The 17113-nt window shown below is 49.1% G+C and overlaps 1 protein-coding gene across 1 annotated transcript in view; it reads right to left on the reverse strand.

Annotated features, from left to right (window-relative positions):
* The window catches only part of CEP152 (centrosomal protein 152), a 116767-nt gene that overhangs the window by 74825 nt on the left and 24829 nt on the right, over positions 1-17113 (reverse strand). The window contains exon 6 of the mRNA XM_073568457.1: positions 7223-7394. Coding sequence (XP_073424558.1) covers positions 7223-7394 — 172 coding nt within the window. The remainder of the gene's footprint in view (positions 1-7222; positions 7395-17113) is intronic.

A 17113-nucleotide genomic window follows, 5' to 3' on the forward strand; every position in this document is an offset into this window, starting at 1 on the left:
CTAACGAGATTGCTTCTCTAATCCATCTGGCTAGTGTACTTTTGGACACCCTAAGACCTTTCCTAGGGCCTTGGTAGGAGACAGAGGGCATTGTCCTTCCAGGGATCGGTAGCCGCTAGATACTCCAAGGGGCATCTCCTAACATCTAAAGTGTGTAGCTTCTCCTCTTTCTCATTAGTTGGTTTAGGGAGGAAGGATGGAAGGACTATTTCCTGCGACCTATGAAAGTTGGAGGCTACTTTTGGTAAATACGCTGGGTCAGGTCTAAGTATTACCCTATCCTCTTTTACCTGAAGAAAAGGTGGGCGCCTAGACAATGCCTGAATGTCGCTTACCCTACGGGCTGACGTTATGGCTATCAGGAAAGCTATCTTGAGGGACAGGCTCCTAATAGAGGCTGACGAGATGGGTTCAAATGGCACTTCTGTCATAGCTGTGAGGACTAGGTTCAAATCCCATGGCGTGAGTCTATTCTTTACTATTGGTCTGGATCTACTCGCTGCTTTGATAAACCTATTGACCCAGTAATTAGCCGCGATGTTGCAGCTAAAGAGGGCCCCTAAGGCGGATACCTGTACTTTAAGGGTACTGGTGGAGAGACCCAGGTCCAGCCCTTTTTGTAAAAATTCCAAGATCTGGCCTATAGGGACGGAATCATCAGTATTTATATTTGAGCTTTGGAGGAATCTTTTCCAAATTCTGACGTAAATCTTAGTTGTCACCACTTTCCTACTTTTTAGTAGAGTGTCAATTAGGTCTGGGGAGAAGCCTTTACTTTTTAGCAGTGACCGCTCAAATTCCACGCCGTGAGATGTAGGCCAGCCACCTGAGGGTGGAAGACCGGGCCCTGGGACAGAAGGTCCGGGATGTCCGGGAGAACCCAAGGATCGTCTACCGACATGATCCTGAGGTTCGAGAAACATGCTCTTCTGGGCCAGAACGGGGCGATGACTATGACCCTTGCCCTGTCCTTCCTGATCTTCCTCAACACCAGAGGAAGTAGAGATAGGGGAGGAAAGGCGTAGGCTAGCCTGAAGTCCCATTTTATCAGAAGCGCATCTACTGCCAGAGGAGTCTCCCTGGGATTTAGGGAGCAAAACTGTCTCGTTTTCGAGTTCTCCTTGGTGGCGAATAGATCCACCTCTGGTTGACCCCATCTCTGCACGATCTGAACGAAAATGGAGGTGTTTAAGGCCCACTCTCCTTGTTTTAACAGATTGCGGCTTAGGAAATCTGCCGCAACGTTTTCTTTTCCTCTTATGTGAAGAGCCGTGAGAGATAAAAAATGCCGCTCTGCTAGCTGGAACAACTGTCCTGCCACATTCATCAGAGTTTTGGATCGAGTTCCGTCTTGGTGGTTGATATAGGCCACGGCCACTCGATTGTCCGAGAGAACTCGTACGTGATGGCCCTGTAGATACATAAGGAGCTCTTTAGCTGCGTGTACTACCGCTGTCAATTCTTTCAAATTAGAAGACATTTGTATCTGATCCCGTTCCCATAGGCCCTGGACCAGAATTTCCTCCATATGCGCCCCCCAACCGGAAGGACTTGCATCCGTGGTGACCACGCGGGTAATGTTATACTCCCAAGGGACCCCTCTAGACAAGTTATTTCTTTCTAGCCACCACTCCAGGGACTCTATTGTGTTTCTGGATAAGGTCAGTCGACCTTCTAAGTTACCCCCAAGAATCCTCTGATACCATAAAACTTCGCCCTGTAGAGTTCTCGTATGAACTTGGGCCCACTGGACCGCGGGAATGCAGGACGAGAGGGAACCCAACAGGGACATGGCTTTCCTGAGGGACATGGAGGGGTTGTTGGAAGCGTTCAGGACCCGGCCATGCAGGTGCAGCAGCTTCTCTGGGGGCAGACGGCATTCCTGCTTTTTAGAATCTAGGGTTAGGCCTAAAAATTGTTGAATTTTTAATGGCTGCAAACGGGATTTTTTGATATTAAGTAGCCATCCCAACCGCTCTAGAGCTGCCGTTTTCTGTAATTATTCTAAACACTGCTCGGCTGAACTGCCTATTATAAGGAGGTCATCTAGATAGGGAACGACTAGAATGTTTAGCTCGCGCAGATGGGCCATCACCTCTGCCATCAGTTTGGTGAATACTCGGGGCGCAACTGCCACCCCGAAGGGTAAGGCCGCGTACTGGAAGTGCTGGATTGACCCCTCCAACTGAACCGCCAGTCTAAGGAAAGGTTGGTGTGCTAGACATATGGGTATATGGTAGTAAGCGTCTTTCAGATCTAGGACCACCATGAAGCAGTTTTGAAACAGCATTTTTATTGCGGTGTTAATTGTTTCCATTTTAAACGGACATACGACCAGGAATTTATTGAGGGCTTTGAGGTTAAATATAGCCCTAAATGAGTTGTCCGGTTTACGGACCAAGAACAGGGGGGAATAGAAGCCTTTCCCCCTCTCTTCCTCTGGAACTCTCGTCAGGACTTTTTTGACCAGTAGCTCGAGGACCTCGGTCTCCAGGGCAGCTTGTTCTAGCGGGGAAGATTTGAGCGGAGTTACCCTGAACCGATCTTGGGGAACGCAGGAGAACTCTAGGTGCAGTCCTGTAGCTATCACCCCCAGTATCCAGCTGCTATTTGAGATTCTGGCCCAGGCTGGGTAGAAGGCAGATAATCTTCCTCCTACCGGAGCCACTAGTCATTGGGGCGGCTTCTTATTATCCCGTGATGGACTTTCTTGGCGCCCCCCTCCTCCGAACATGAAGCCCGTACCTCTGGTTTTCTTGTTGTCCCATCTGTTCTGATCTCTGGCCTGCCTCCTGCGGGAATACCCTTTCCTAGAAAAGGGACGTCTCCAGGATGTATTTCGGCAGACTCGGAAATTTCTTTTTCTCATCCCCGGCTTTCTCTAACAGTTCGTCTAGGACGGGGCCGAACAAGTATTCACCCTCACAGGGGATAGAACAGAGACGGGACCTGGCTTGGATATCTCCCGGCCAGCATTTTAACCAGAGGGCTCTTCGGGCCGAATTAGACAAACTTGCAGACCTGGCCGCCATTCTTACTGAGTCTGCCGAGGCATCTGCCAGAAAGGCAGCAGCATTCTGGATAATCGGAAGAGACTTACGGATGGAAGCTCGCGAGGTTCCATCCTTTAGCTGGGAGTCCAATTGATCCAGCCAAACCATCATGGATCTGGCTGCGCACGTGGCTGCTATTGCTGGCCTTAGGGCGCCTGCTGACATCTCCCATGTGCCCTTTAAAAAGGAATCTGCCTTTTTATCTAGGGGGTCTTTAAGGGAGGCCATATCGTCGAAGGGTATAGATGACTTTTTGGAGGCCTTAGCTACTGCTGCATCCAGCTTGGGGGCCTTATCCCATCGACTTACTATTGGGTCCTCAAAGGGGTATCTTCGCTTGAAAGCAGGCAGCATAGAACCCCTTTTTTCCGTTTTTTTCCACTCCCTGTCTATCAGGCTCTGGACTCTTTCGTTTAATGGAAAAGTCCTTTGCTTTCTGGGGTCTAGACCCCCGAACATAATGTCCTGAGCAGACAGTTCCGTCTTTTTTTCTTCTACCCCCATGGTTGACCTTATGGTTTTAATTAATTTATCCATTTGGTCCAAGGGAAAACAGAACCGGCTGGAATCCTCTTCGGAAGAAGAAGAGGAGGCCGAGGACTCTGAGGAGATATCTTCCCTCCTAGGGCCGACTGAAGATTCTGAGCCTGAAACACTAGCCCGTCTTCTTTTAGAAGAATCTTCTTTTGATAGGGCTTTTATTTCAGTCCTGATTAATTGCCTCAGGTCTGTAGCGAAGCTTGGAGCTTCTTCTGCTACCTGCATAAATAGGGAAGAGTGTAAGAGTCTGATACTCCACTCACGTTCTACCCCTCATCTCCGTCCCTACCGTCTGTCTCACGCAAGACTGACACAATCTCTTAGGGTGGCCATCTGGTAAGGGGTAACTACAGAGGGCACATTCCTTGTGCTTCTGCTTCCCTGTGGCCTTCTTCCCCTGAGAATCAAAAAACATAAGGGGACACTGCATCAGGGTACATTCTCGCAGATCTCTTACCCTTGCAGATGAGGACAGGTACCGGATCATGGGGGGCTGCAGGAGGATCCTTTGGCCTAGAGGAACTACTGTGGCTCTGTCCACTCGAACGTCCCTTCTTCCGCCCCTTAGGCTGGTCACTGGGGTGCTTTGCCACGGGCTGCACCTCTTGTGGGTCCATGGGGGCTTCTGTTGTGTCCATCGCTGGACCTCCAGAAGCACCTCAGCAGCAATGCCTTCTGTCTTAAGAAGGCTTCCCCTCCGGATCAGCAGGAACTCCGTCCGGTGTTCGGGCCCCCCATTGGACCGCCTCGCGATCCTCCCTCTCCCCTTCAGGCCCGTCAGGCGGCGGGCACGCATCGGCGCGTGTCCACAACAACCGGAAGTCGACCGGCATCCGACTTCCGGTTTCGGCGCTAGGCCCCGCCCCCTCCGCCGCGTCACTTCCGCCGCTCGACAGAGGCCGCGGGGACGCGCGGCAAGGGGCTAGCACTGCGCCGCCGGCTCGGAACCGTCCGCTCCCTTTGTGGGACACCGCCGGCGGTGCCCGCCCGAACGGACAGCTCCGGGGAAAGGAGACACAGGGGGACACCGCTTACCTCACCGGTCCCATGGAGAAGGCGCCCACCGGACCCTGTCTCCGCCTGCTCTTACCACTGCCGTGGAAATCCTACCCGGACCCACCGTGGCACATCCAGGGCCCCCAGCGAGACCGAGGTAGGAGAACCCCCCGCTACCTGAGTCGGTCCGCTGGCCTGGGAATTCAGTTATCCATGACGGACGATCTGTAGGGAGTTCTGTCCTTGTTAGGAACAGGAAACCAACTGATGCGTGGGAGAGGTGCCGCCCTTTTTGTATCTGTAGGTTTTCCTGTTCCTAGGAAGGGCGGATCCCTCTCTCAGGTGGTGCTGTCATGGACGACCGAATAAAAACCTTTTTTGTCGTCGGAGGCACTCTAGAATTTTATCCAAAGCTGGCCCAAATACCTTCCCGCCCGAGAAGGGTATGGAACATAACTTATTTTTAGATTGGTAGTCTCCCGACCAGGTTTTCATCCATATGGCTCGGCGGGCCGCGTTGGATAGGGAATTATTTCTGTCCGCAAACCGTACCGATTCCGCAGAAGCATCTGCTAGAAAACCGGTCGCGATTTTCAACAGGGGAATACTCTCAAGGATATCAACCCTAGGGGTTTTGTCCTTTAACTGTTGTTCCAAGTGGTCAATCCATAGGTGCATGGATCTAGCGACCGATGTAGCGGCTATGTTTGCTTTTATCACTGCCGCTGAGGCCTCCCAAGCTCTTTTTAAGAGCACGTCGGCCTTTTTGTCCATGGGCTCCTTGAGACTGGAAGAATCTTCAAAAGGAATCGAAGTTTTCCTCGACACCTTGGCCACCGGTGAATCGATCTTAGGCACCTCGTCCCAAGTGCTGATGTCCTCCTGGTTAAATGGAAGTCGCAGTTTAAAGTCTCGCGGCACGATCAGTCTTTTCTCCGCATCTTCCCATTCTTCCAGGATCATTGCCCGGATATGGTCATTAACTGGGAAGACCTGACGAATCCTGGCTCTAGGTCCCCCGAACATTGTGTCCTGGATGGATTGTTCTTTCGGGGTTTCCTCTATCTGCATTGTACTTCTTACTGCCCTGAGCAGCTCTTCCGTGTTCTCTGATGTAAAGAGGTACCTCTTCCCTGTTTCTAGGGGTTCCGAGGTAATCTCGCCCTCTTCCTCCGAGTCCGCGCCCCGTATCTCTTCTTCCGATGATAGGTCGGACTCCCATCTAGGTCTTTTGGACTGGGACCGGCCGGAAGACTGAGTAGGTAGCATTCCAGAGACCGAGGCTTGAACTTCATCTCTGACTACTGCGCGCATCTCCGTGAGAAAGGCTGCCTGCTCGCCTCTGACAATTTGGAGTGTGCAATCCTCGCATAGGGGTTTCTTCCATGCGTTCGGCAGCTTGCTGGCACAGATGGGGCATTTGGGTTTGCCTGATGTCCTGGCTGTTGCTGGAGCCGGTGTCGCCTTATCCTAAAAGACAGGAGTCCTCCCTTTACAAACAAGCTCCCGTCTCTGGCCATCTTGCCCCTGTGCCCCTTTACTCACGGACGCTGGTTCTGGCTGTTCACTGGTCCTGGCGTCCATGCTGGCGGCGTCTGACAGAAACCTAGGCGTCTGTCGCTCTCAATCTGCCGCTGGTCTCCCGCTTCCCCCCCGCTCTTATCCTACCTTGTCTTGCTCAGGAACGCTCCTTCTGCCGCCCTCTGACGCGTCCTCCGTGCCCCGACCGGAAGTCGTCATATCTGGGCGCCCGGAAGTGACGCGCCGCCGCTCTGATGCGTTCTGGCCGCGGGAGCCGCGCTGGGGGAAGCAGGGATGGGTCCCGGAGCGACGCTCCACGGGACACCCGGCGGGGAACCCTCCTTAGGGGGGTGCCGCTTACATCGTCCGACCCGGAGGAGTTGGTGGTTAGGACCCCGAACCTCCTGGCCCCGGTAAGATCTTTGTATGCCGCGGCTGCGGCGCTCTCGTGCCTGTCCTTACAGGGACAGGAAAAACACTGGAGTGTGGTGTGGGAGGGGACCTTTTAACCTCTCGCGCATTTCCTGTCCCTGGAAGGATGAAAGGACAACCCCATGGTGCTGTCAGGATAGGACGTCCTGGAAAGTGCATTTCCTCCATTCTCAACTTGACTATCCTGAAAATTTGGGAGCTGAGTGAAGAGCAAGGTGAACAATTCCACCAGGACATAAAAGAGATGAAAAGAAGATATCAGGGGGAGCATTACAATGATGGCAGACTAGTGTTGGATGCTTCAGAGGGACATTACACATGCTACTCACAAGCATAAATGTACCAAGAGGAGCCTCACAGGGGGGGGGGGGGGAAATAATAATTTGATTTTCGTGTTAGCTCATTTTAGTTCAAAAATGATTTATGAAAAAATTTGCAAAAACAAATTTTAGAAGTCTGTTTTCATTTATTTTGCGGTATTGCCTTATTTAACATAGTTTCCTAAATTGTCAGTAAACATGATGTCCTATGACAAAACGAAGGTCATTTTAGGATTCAGCGCACCAAAAAAACAAAGATTACGTCGAATGACCAAAACAGCCATTGAAATTTATTTTTTTTTGCAGACCTGTGTTATCAATGTTTGGAAATCCAGACTGATTCTTTACTAGGAAACTTACATTCACCAGTATCCAGGAACTCTCTCTGCAGATCCCCATACTTGTCATCTCGTCCTATAGGGTCCTGGTTGGTGGCTACATCTTTCCGGGTCACATTTAGTTGGTATGGATTGTATTTCAGCTGAATGCTCTCTGACGTGTGATGGCCATTTGCTTCTGCAGCAGGGAATATCTATAGAAATGGCAAAACTTATTAAATCCACTCTAAAGTATGTCATTTCACTAAAATATTGCAAAAGATGTCAGCATTGGAAGAACTACAAATAATACACGAGTAACAGATTTCCCATTTTTGAGGGATATCCAAGTCATCGCTACTATCAACAGGCGCAATAGAGTTCAAGTCCTCTTTCTCTCTGAAGAGGCAATTTGCATGGCGAATAAGCCCCCTTACCTTGACAAGCCCGAGCTGGTATGTCACTCTCCACAAGGAGAAACCTTACTTCCTTAGTCCAGAGCCTCTCACCTAGCCAAATCAGTTCTCATACTTTGCACTGGCGAGGGCCAATAGCCCGAAACATCGTGTCTTCAAGTTGAGATTCTGGTTTGGCTTTTATCCTAAGTCATATTGCAAGACTCGTTAAAGGGTTGATTGTGACTTGTAGGATCGCAACTACCAACAGGTGGCGCTATAAAGTTCAAGTCCTCTTCCTCTCTGAAGAGGCAATTTGCACAATAGGATTTAGGTCAGGGCTCATAGAAGGCTACTTTAGAATAGTCCAATGTTTTCCTCTTAGCCATTCTTGGGTGTTTTTAGCTATGTGCTTTGGGTCATTATCCTGTTGTAAGACTCATGACCTGCAACCGGGACCAAGCTTTCTGACACTGGGCAGCACATTTCTCTCTAGAATCCCTTGATAGTCTTGAGATTTCATTATACCCTGCACAGATTCTACCATGTGACAGATGCAGCAAAGCAGCCCCAGAACATAAAAGAGCCTCCTCCATGTTTCAAAGTATGTTCTTTTCTTGATATGCTTCATTTTTCAGCCTGTGAACATAGATCTGATGTGCCTTGCCAAAAAGTTCCATTTTTATCTCATCTGTCCATAGAACATTTTCCCAGAAGCTTTGAGGCTTGTCAACATGTAGTTTGGCAAATTACACTCTGGCTTTTTTATGATTTTTTTTCTTCAACAATGGTGTCCTCTTTGGTCGTCTTCCATGAAGTCCACTTTGGCTCATACAACGACGGATGGTGCCATCTGACAGTGATGTTTCTTGAGGTTGACCTTCACCTTTAATCTGTTTAGAAGTTTTTCTGGGCTCTTTTGTTACCATTTGTATTATCCATCTATTTGATTTGTCATCAATTTTCCTCCTGCGACCACGTCCAGGGAGGTTGGCTACAGTCCCATGGAGCTTAAATTTCTGAATAATATGTGCAACTGTAGTCACAGGAACATCAAGCTGCTTGGAGATGGTCTTATAACTTTTACCTTTAACATATTTGTCTATCATTTTCTTTATCTCCTAAGACAACGCTTTCCTTCGCTTCCTCTGGTCCATGTTGAGTGTGATACACACCATGTCACCAAACAGCACAGTGAGTATCTGTAGCCCTCTATACAGGCCCACTCACTGACTCCAAGATTGTAGACACCAGTGATGCTAATTAGTAGACACACCTTGATTTATCATGCCCCTTTTGTCACTTTTTTTTTTTTAGGGGTACCATCATTTCTGTCCAGGCCTATTTCATGAGTTTTTTTTTTTGTCTTTTTTTAAATTCTGTGGAAGCATGGATGAAAAGCAATGTACTTTCATTTGTTCATTTTCATAGATTTTTGATTTATCATTACTTATGTCAGATTCGAGCTATTTCTGTCACTACACGAGGGGTACCAACAATTTTGACCAAGTGTGTACCTTCAATTAGAAATGTAGTATAGTTTTTCTAATTCGCTATGTCTCTTTCCTCATGTGCAGGCATTGCAGGAACTTTGGTATCCATGGTTACGACCACTAGCAACTAGCTGTCACTATATCTGTGGTAGTAACCATGGATACCTAAGGTCCTGCAATGCATGCACATGAGAAAGAGGCCTAGCGAATCAGAAAAATTATACTAGATTTACAAATGTACGTATTTGCTATTTTTATACCTACTACATATTGGGATATGATATTTGAGATAGGAATACCCCTTTAAGTCAGATTATTAAAGGAGAATTACAGATTTGTACTGTACATGCACTACAGATTTCATGTGATGCACCACTCAGGGTTTTTTTTATTATCATTTCAGAGCTGGAGTGGTGGCACTAATCCATGTTGCCTGCCCATCATAATAACATACTTACCAGCCGCTGTCTTCAGCTGTTTCCAGTTCCGCTCCGGCCCCATTAAAAGGAATGGAAAAACCTGACTTGCCTAGTAAGCAATCTTAATTTATTGAAGATAATATGGTAGCTTACAAAAGCTGTGCAATCTATGGCAGGATAAAATGAACACACTGATACAGCATATATAGTGGGTTTCATATATTTCAGACATCAATGATTTTTAAAATACGCAAAAAAAAAGGTCTGATATCCATTAGTGTTTAGCTTTTAATTATCAGTGTCATCAATGATTTTCTCAAGTATGGGTAATTTTGATCGGTTAGTCCAAACAAAATCAGATGTTTTGGGGGAAGGGGGAGGGGGACACACGGTCAGCGAGAAAAACAAAGACATGGGAATAGCACCCTAATCTAGAACGGGTACATGTTTTATTCGTGAAAAAACATGGGAAAAACACGTGCGTGAAATAGGTATGGCTGAATGAGGCCTTACCTTTGTTCAGTTACAGCCCTGCTCATTCTCGGCTTAGGAGTCAAAGGGCAGTTCTAACCAGTGACTGACAGTTTTTCTTGCATAACAGTGCATGGAGTTAGCTGTCAGTCACTAACTAGGCCCTCACTTTGGACGACGAAGCCAAGAATGAGCAGGCACTACAAAAAAATATATATACCTGCTCTAGAACAAGACGCTGGAACATCAGACTGCTTGTGCAATGTGACATGTCCCCTTTAACCCCTTTCTGCCATGTGACGTACTATCCCGTCCATGTGCCCTGGTACTTAATTACCAGGGACGGGATAGTACGTCACAGCGATCAGCGGCGCTCACACAGTGAGCGCCGCTGATCGCGGCCGGGTGTCAGCTGATTATCACAGCTGACACCAGGCACGATGTGTCAGGGGCGGTCACGGACCGCCCCCGACACGTTAACCCCTTGCACACCGCGATCAAACACGATCGCGGGGTGTACCGGGGGTTAAAGGGAAGCATCGGCAAGGAGGGGGCTCCCTCCGTGCTTCCCTGAGCCTCCCACAGCAGTGCAATGTGCAGCGCTGCTGCGGTGGTCTCCTTCCCTGCAGGTCCCCGGATCCAAGATGGCGACGGGGACCTTCGGGGGCCTGCAGGGAGCTGGCCTCCTCAGCAGGCATGAGGAAGTCTGCTTCAATGCCTGTGACAGATTGCTGATCTGTCACAGCAATCTGTGATTTGACAGATCAGCGATCTGTCACAGGACAGTGATGTCCCCCCTGGGACAATGTAATAAGTAAAAAAAAGAAAAAAAATATTCCCTAATAAAAACAATAAAAAGTACACATATTTGGTATTGCCGCGTCCGTAACGACCCGCCCTATGAAACTGTCTCATTAGTTAACCCCTTTAGCGAACCCCTTAAAAAATAAAAATAAAAAAACGAAGCAAAAAAATAATGATCTATTATCATACTGCCGAACAAAAAGTGCAATAACGCGCGATCAAAAAGGGCACACACAAATATCCATTGTACCGCTGAAAACGTCATCTTGTCTTTCAAAAAAAACAAGCCGCCACACAGCGTCATCAGCGAAAAAATAAAAAAGTTATAGCTCACAGACTAAAGCGATGGAAAAATAATTATTTTTTTATATAAAATTGTTTTCATTGCATAAAAGCGCCAAAACATAAAAAAACGACCTAAATGAGGTATCGCTGTAATCGTACTGACCCGAAGAATAAAACTGCCTTATCAATTTTACCGCACGTGGAACGGTGTAAACGCACCCCCCAAAAAAATTCGTGAAATGCTGGTTTTTGTTCATTCTACGTCCCAAAAATCGGAATAAAAAGCGATCAAAAGAGGTCACGTGCCCGAAAATGATACCAATAAAAATGTCAACTCGTCCTGCAAAAAATAAGACCTCAAATGTCTCGGTGGGTCAAAATATGGAAAAATTATAGCTCTCAATATGTGGTGATGCAAAAACTATTTTTACTATAAAAAGTGTCTTTTAGCGTGTGACAGCTGCCAAACATAAAAACCCACCACAAATAGTAAATCAAACCCCCGTTATCACCCCCTTAGTTAGGGAAAAATAATATCAAAATAATTGATTTATTTCCATTTTCCCATTAGGGTTAGGGCTGAGATTAGGGTTTGGGGTGTGTTGGGGTTAGGGTTGGAGTTAGAATTGGGGGGTTTCCACTGTTTGGGCACATCAGGTGCTCTCCAAACGCAACATGGCGTCTGATCTCAATTCCAGCCAATTCTGCGTTGAAATAGTCAAATGGTGCTCCTTCCCTTCCAAGCTCTGCCATGCGCCCAAACAGTGTTTTAACCCCACATATGGGGTATCACCCTACTCAGGACAAATTGCAAAACAACTTTTGGGGTCCAATTTCTCCTGTTACCCTTAGGAAAATAAAAAACTGGGGGTAAAAAACGGTAATTAGACCTACCGGTAATTGTGTTCCCAGGAATCCATCCTGACAGCACACTGGAGGACGTCCTTCTTATCCGTAGTGGGACAGGAAACCACAAGAGCTTAAAAGGATCCTCCCCCTACCATCCTTCAGTGATTTCACAAAGTAACACAGCTGGATGGATGCAAACAGACTTTATTTAAACCAACATTCTTCATACACATGTTACATCACAGTTGTATGGAAAGTGTCATGTCATAGGGAAGGAACTAATAGTGCTGTCAGGATGGATTCCTGGAAACAATTACCGGTAGGTCTAATTACGGTTTTCCAGGTCAGCACACTGGAGTAGTACCAAAGCATATTGGTTCTAGGGCGGGACTACTGCATGGAGTACTTTTCTCCCAAATGCTAATTGTGTAGATGCCACGTCTAGTTTATAGTGCTTGGAGAAAGTACTAAGACTGGCCCAAGACGCTGCCCTGCAGATCTGTTCTACCGAGGCTCCCCCCTTCTCTGCCCATGATGCGGCCATGGCTCTAGTTGAGTGGGCTCTAAGGCTCCCAGGGGGATTTTGACCTTGTGCTCTATAGGCTATGCTAATAGTGGATCTAATCCACCTTGCTATTGTAGATTTCGACGCCTTTTCCTCCTTATTAGGGCCTCTATATTGGACAAAGATTGTTGTCCTGCCTCCAGGGTCTGGTTGCGTCCAGGTACCTGAGTACAGTTTCCCTTACGTCCAGGTTATGGTAAGCTTTTTCCCTGTTATTCTTGGGGAACTGAAAAAAGGAAGGGAGTACTACCTCCTGATTCATGTTTGAGTTTGAGACAACCTTGGGTAGAAAGGCCGGGTCAAGTCTTAGGACTAATCGGTCACTAAATACTTGTAAGTAGGGGTCTTGGGTCGATAGGGCCTGCAGTTCCGCTAATCTCTTGGCTGAGGTAACTGCTACCAGAAAGGCTGTTTTGAGTGAGAGATTACCCATATTTATCTCTGCTCCTAGCTGGTATGGCTGTTTACATAGCGCACTGAGGACTAGGTTAAGGTCCCAGGGAGGGACGGTCTTTCTTATTAAGGGGTTTAAGCCTCTGTACCGCTCTTGAGAACCGGGCCACCCACAGGTGCGATGATAGGGTTGTGTCATAGAACACGCTCAAGGCTGCGATCTGCACTCTCAGAGTGCTGGGTCTAAGGCCCTTTCTGAACCCTGCCTGCAAGAAGTCAAGGATCTTCGGGAAGTTGGGTTGGTCAGTTTCGACTGTCGCCTCTCTACAAAAGCTGCAGAACTTTTTCCAGACCTTGTTATATATTGCTGCGGTCACGGGTTTTCTACTTGCTTGTAGGGTGGAAATGACTTCGTCCGATAGACCCCTTGCTCTTAGGACCTGCCGCTCAGGATCCAGGCTGACAACTGGAAAGCCTCCGGCCTTTGGTGTAGGACCGGACCCTGATGGAGGAGGTCTTCTCTTCTTGGTAGGAGAATGGGTTCCTCGCCCGATATCTTCTTGAGTAGGGGAAACCAACTTCTTTTTGACCAATAGGGAACCACCAATATGAACTTGGCTCTGTCCTAGCAGATTTTCCTGAAGACCCGTGGAATGAGAGCTAGAGGTGGGAAGGCGTACAACAGGCCCCTGCTCCAGGACTGTGATAGGGATAGATGCTCTATCGGGTTCCCCAGCTCGTTCAGGGTGTAGAAGGCCCTGACTTTTGCATTCCATTTGTCCGTGAACAGGTCTATTTCTGGTTGTCCCCAACGGTCGCACAGGCTGCTGAACACTTCGTCGTTGAGATCCCAGTCTGTTGCGGTTATTCTTTTTCTGCTGAGGAAGTCCACGACCTGGTTCCTGGTGCCCTCCAGATGCACGGCTGAGATTGAGAGGACCTCCTTCTCTGCTCATCTGAAGATCTGTTCTGCTAAGGCCTGCAGTGTCGGGTGTCTTGGTCCGCCTTGGTGGCGGAGAAAGGCTACTGTCGTGGTATTGTCTGACAGTATTTTGACGTGCTTGTTCGTTACGTGAGACCAGGCGACGAGCAGTACCTTCCAGACCGCATGTAGTTCTCTGAAGTTGGAGGACCTGTTGCTGTTCTCCGGAGTCCAACGCCCCTGGTAGTATTTTCCTGTGACGTGTCCGCCCCAGCCGTACCAACTCGCGTCCGCTGTCACTACGACCTCCGGGGACTGAACCCATGAGACACCGATTTCTAGGTTTCTCGGAATGGTCCACCACAACAGCGACCTTCTTGCTCGGGGTGTTAAAGTATTTTCTTGTCCAGCGAGCTCTGCCTTCTGTCCCAGGACGTTAGGACTGCCCGTTGTAGGTTGCGGGAGTGGAACTGACTCCATCTGATGCAGGAAATGCATGAAGTCATCAGCCCCAAGATTCTCATTGCGTCCCTGATCGATACCCGATTTTTTGAGAACTGACGAATCTTCTTTGGCATGCTGGCCTGCTTTTCGACAGGTAGATAGGACATTCTTCTTTCCGAGTCTAGCATGACCCCCAAAAATTTTATTCTGGGCTTGGGTATGAAATCTGACTTTGACCAATTTATGATCCAACCCAAACTCTGCAGCGTGGAGATTGAGGACTGACAGTCGACTCTGAGCTGGGTTGCTGAATCGGCTATAATTAAAAAGTAGTCTAGATACAGGATCACCGTGATGTTTCGGGCTCTTAGGTAGGCCACTACTTCTACCATTAATTTTGTGAAGACTCTTGGGGCGGATGCTAGGCCGAAGGGTAGGCAGCAAAACTGATAATGGTGTATCCTGCCATCCCTTTCTACCGCGAACCTGAGATATTTTTGGTGATCTGGGTGGATGGGGACGTGGTAATATGCGCTCCTTAAATAGAGCGTGCACATTACCACCACTTTTCCCAGAAGCGGGATCGTGGATCTTATCGATTCCATTTTGATGCGTTTGTACGCTACCCACTTGTTTAGGGGTTTGAGATTTATTATGGTTCTGGTCTCCCCAGAGGGCATTTTTATTGCGAAGAGGCTCGAGTAGTGTCCTCTTCTTTCTTCCTGAGCGGGTACTGGCGTAATTGCTTCCACCTCCAGGAGATCCTGGATGTCCAACCACATGGGGGATGCTGAACTGAGTCGAGAACTGGTCACTAAGAATCTGTTCGGGGGCAGGGAGTTGAACTCTATCCTGTACCCCTGAGAAATGACCTGTAGTACCCAGGGGCTGGAGGTAACTTCCTGCCATTTTCCCCTGAACTTGAGCAATCTCCCCCCTACTCTGGTGGGGTCATTTTTTCCAGGAGCTGGACCCTGGGCCTGAGAAGATGGTATCTCTATTCCTACTTCTACCCTCGCCTCCTTTAGGGTAGCTCCATCAACCAGACTTCCCCTTCCCTCTGTAGTCCGTTCTCTGGTTGTAACGGGGTATACGAAAGGGCTGGTATCTTTTACGTTTTTCTTCCGGGAACCCCTTTTTTTCATCCGATTCTTTCTCTAAGATATCATCAAGCACGGGCCCGAAGACTCTACCCCCCGAGAAGGGAATCAAGCATAGCTTATTCTTCGACTGCATGTCACCTGACCAACTCTTAAGCCAGATGGCCCTTGTGGCTGTGTTGGACAAGGACTGGCTTCTGGCTGTGAACCTAACCGACTCCGCCGAGGCGTCAGCCAAAAACCCAGTAGCTAATTTTAGTAAGGGGAGTGACTTCAGGATAGTTTCTCTAGGAGTTCTGACAGGTGCTCCTCTAAATCATCTATCCACAGATGCATAGAGCGTGCCACTGATGTCACGGCTATATTCGTTTTTATGACCGCTGCTGAACTCTCCCAGGCCCTTTTTAAGAGTCCGTCTGCTTTCCGATCTAGGGGCGCCTTCAAGCTTGAGGAGTCCTCGAACGGAATCGCCGTCTTTTTTGACACCTTCGCCACTGAGATGTCTATCTTAGGGACCTCCTCTGGGTCAAATGGCAGGCGAAGCCTGAAGTCTCTGGGGATAGTCAATCTTTTCTCTGCTTCCTCCCATTTGTCCAATATCATTGCCCGTATGTGGGTGTTTACTGGGAAGACCATCGAAGTCTGGCAGCGTAACCTCCCGAACATCTCGTCCTGTATTGAGAGCGTAGCTGGGGGTTCCTCGATCTGCATAGTCTGCCGCACTGCCCCCAATAGCTCGTCCGTATCCCCGGACGATAAGAGATATTTCCTTCCCCTTTCTGGGTGCTCTCTGATCTCCTCGTCTTCTGCGTCTGATTTGGACAAGATGTCTTCGGAAGACGTGTCCGATTCCCTCTGTCTATTTCTGGACAACTGGGGGGGGGGGTCACCTGCGGGGTCTGGGAAGTGGTCAGGCCGGATACCAAGGCCTGTACTTCTTCCCTAATTATTGCTCTCATGTTAGACATGTGTAGCCTGTTCCTCCCCACTATACGCTTTTCACATGCATCGCAGAGGGTCTTTAGTTTCTTAGAGCAAACCGGACACTTCTTTTCCTTTCGCCTGGGCTCCTTTCTCTGAGGTGGAGGTTCCCCCCTAGAACATATAAAATACGTGTTCTGTGGGGTCTGCTTACTGGGGCCCTGCAGTGACCTCTCTTTTTGAGGTTACTCACATGACCCTGGCTTACTGCTCCCATCTCCGACTTTGCCTGGTCCTCCATCTTGGTAACGAGGAATACTGTGGCTGCCTGCTGGCCGCTGTGAAGACACAGAGACGTGTAAGTGGTCCTGGCCACGTCCAGCTCCCTTAACAGCAGCAGAACCTGCATACCGCTGCCCGTCGATCCGCGCTGCCGATCCGCTCCTTAGGACGCCTGTCCACCTTCTCTGGTGGGCCTATACCAGCTGCAGCCAGTGACGCCGGGCGGTCGCCGCCAGAAGTTGCGCATAGGCGACGCGACCGGAAGAGACGCGTCCCGGTCTGTCACGCGCCCGGCTCTGATGCGCCCCCGGTCTGTGGCGTGCCCCCGCTCCTCCGGGTATGGCGGCCTTGCTTCCTGACGTGCCACGTCCCCCGGGGGGGGGGGGGTTTTGGCGCGATGACATGCTGCCGAGGTCCGCTTGTGGGGCCAGTGGACTCCCGAGAGGCGGCCCGGGCTTGACGGTGGCGGTGTCTGGGGTTAAGAGCCCCTGTCAGGAGGAAGCAACCCGGAGTCCAGGAGCAGCGCTACATTGGATAAGCTGAGGGACCCTCTGTCGGGTGTCAGCTGCACACCTCTCGAGGTAGGAAGGG

Source organism: Dendrobates tinctorius, unplaced genomic scaffold (genome assembly GCF_039654945.1).
Source record: "Dendrobates tinctorius isolate UK_male_01 unplaced genomic scaffold, ASM3965494v1 ptg000022l, whole genome shotgun sequence".
Classification (NCBI taxonomy): Eukaryota; Metazoa; Chordata; class Amphibia; order Anura; family Dendrobatidae; genus Dendrobates; species Dendrobates tinctorius.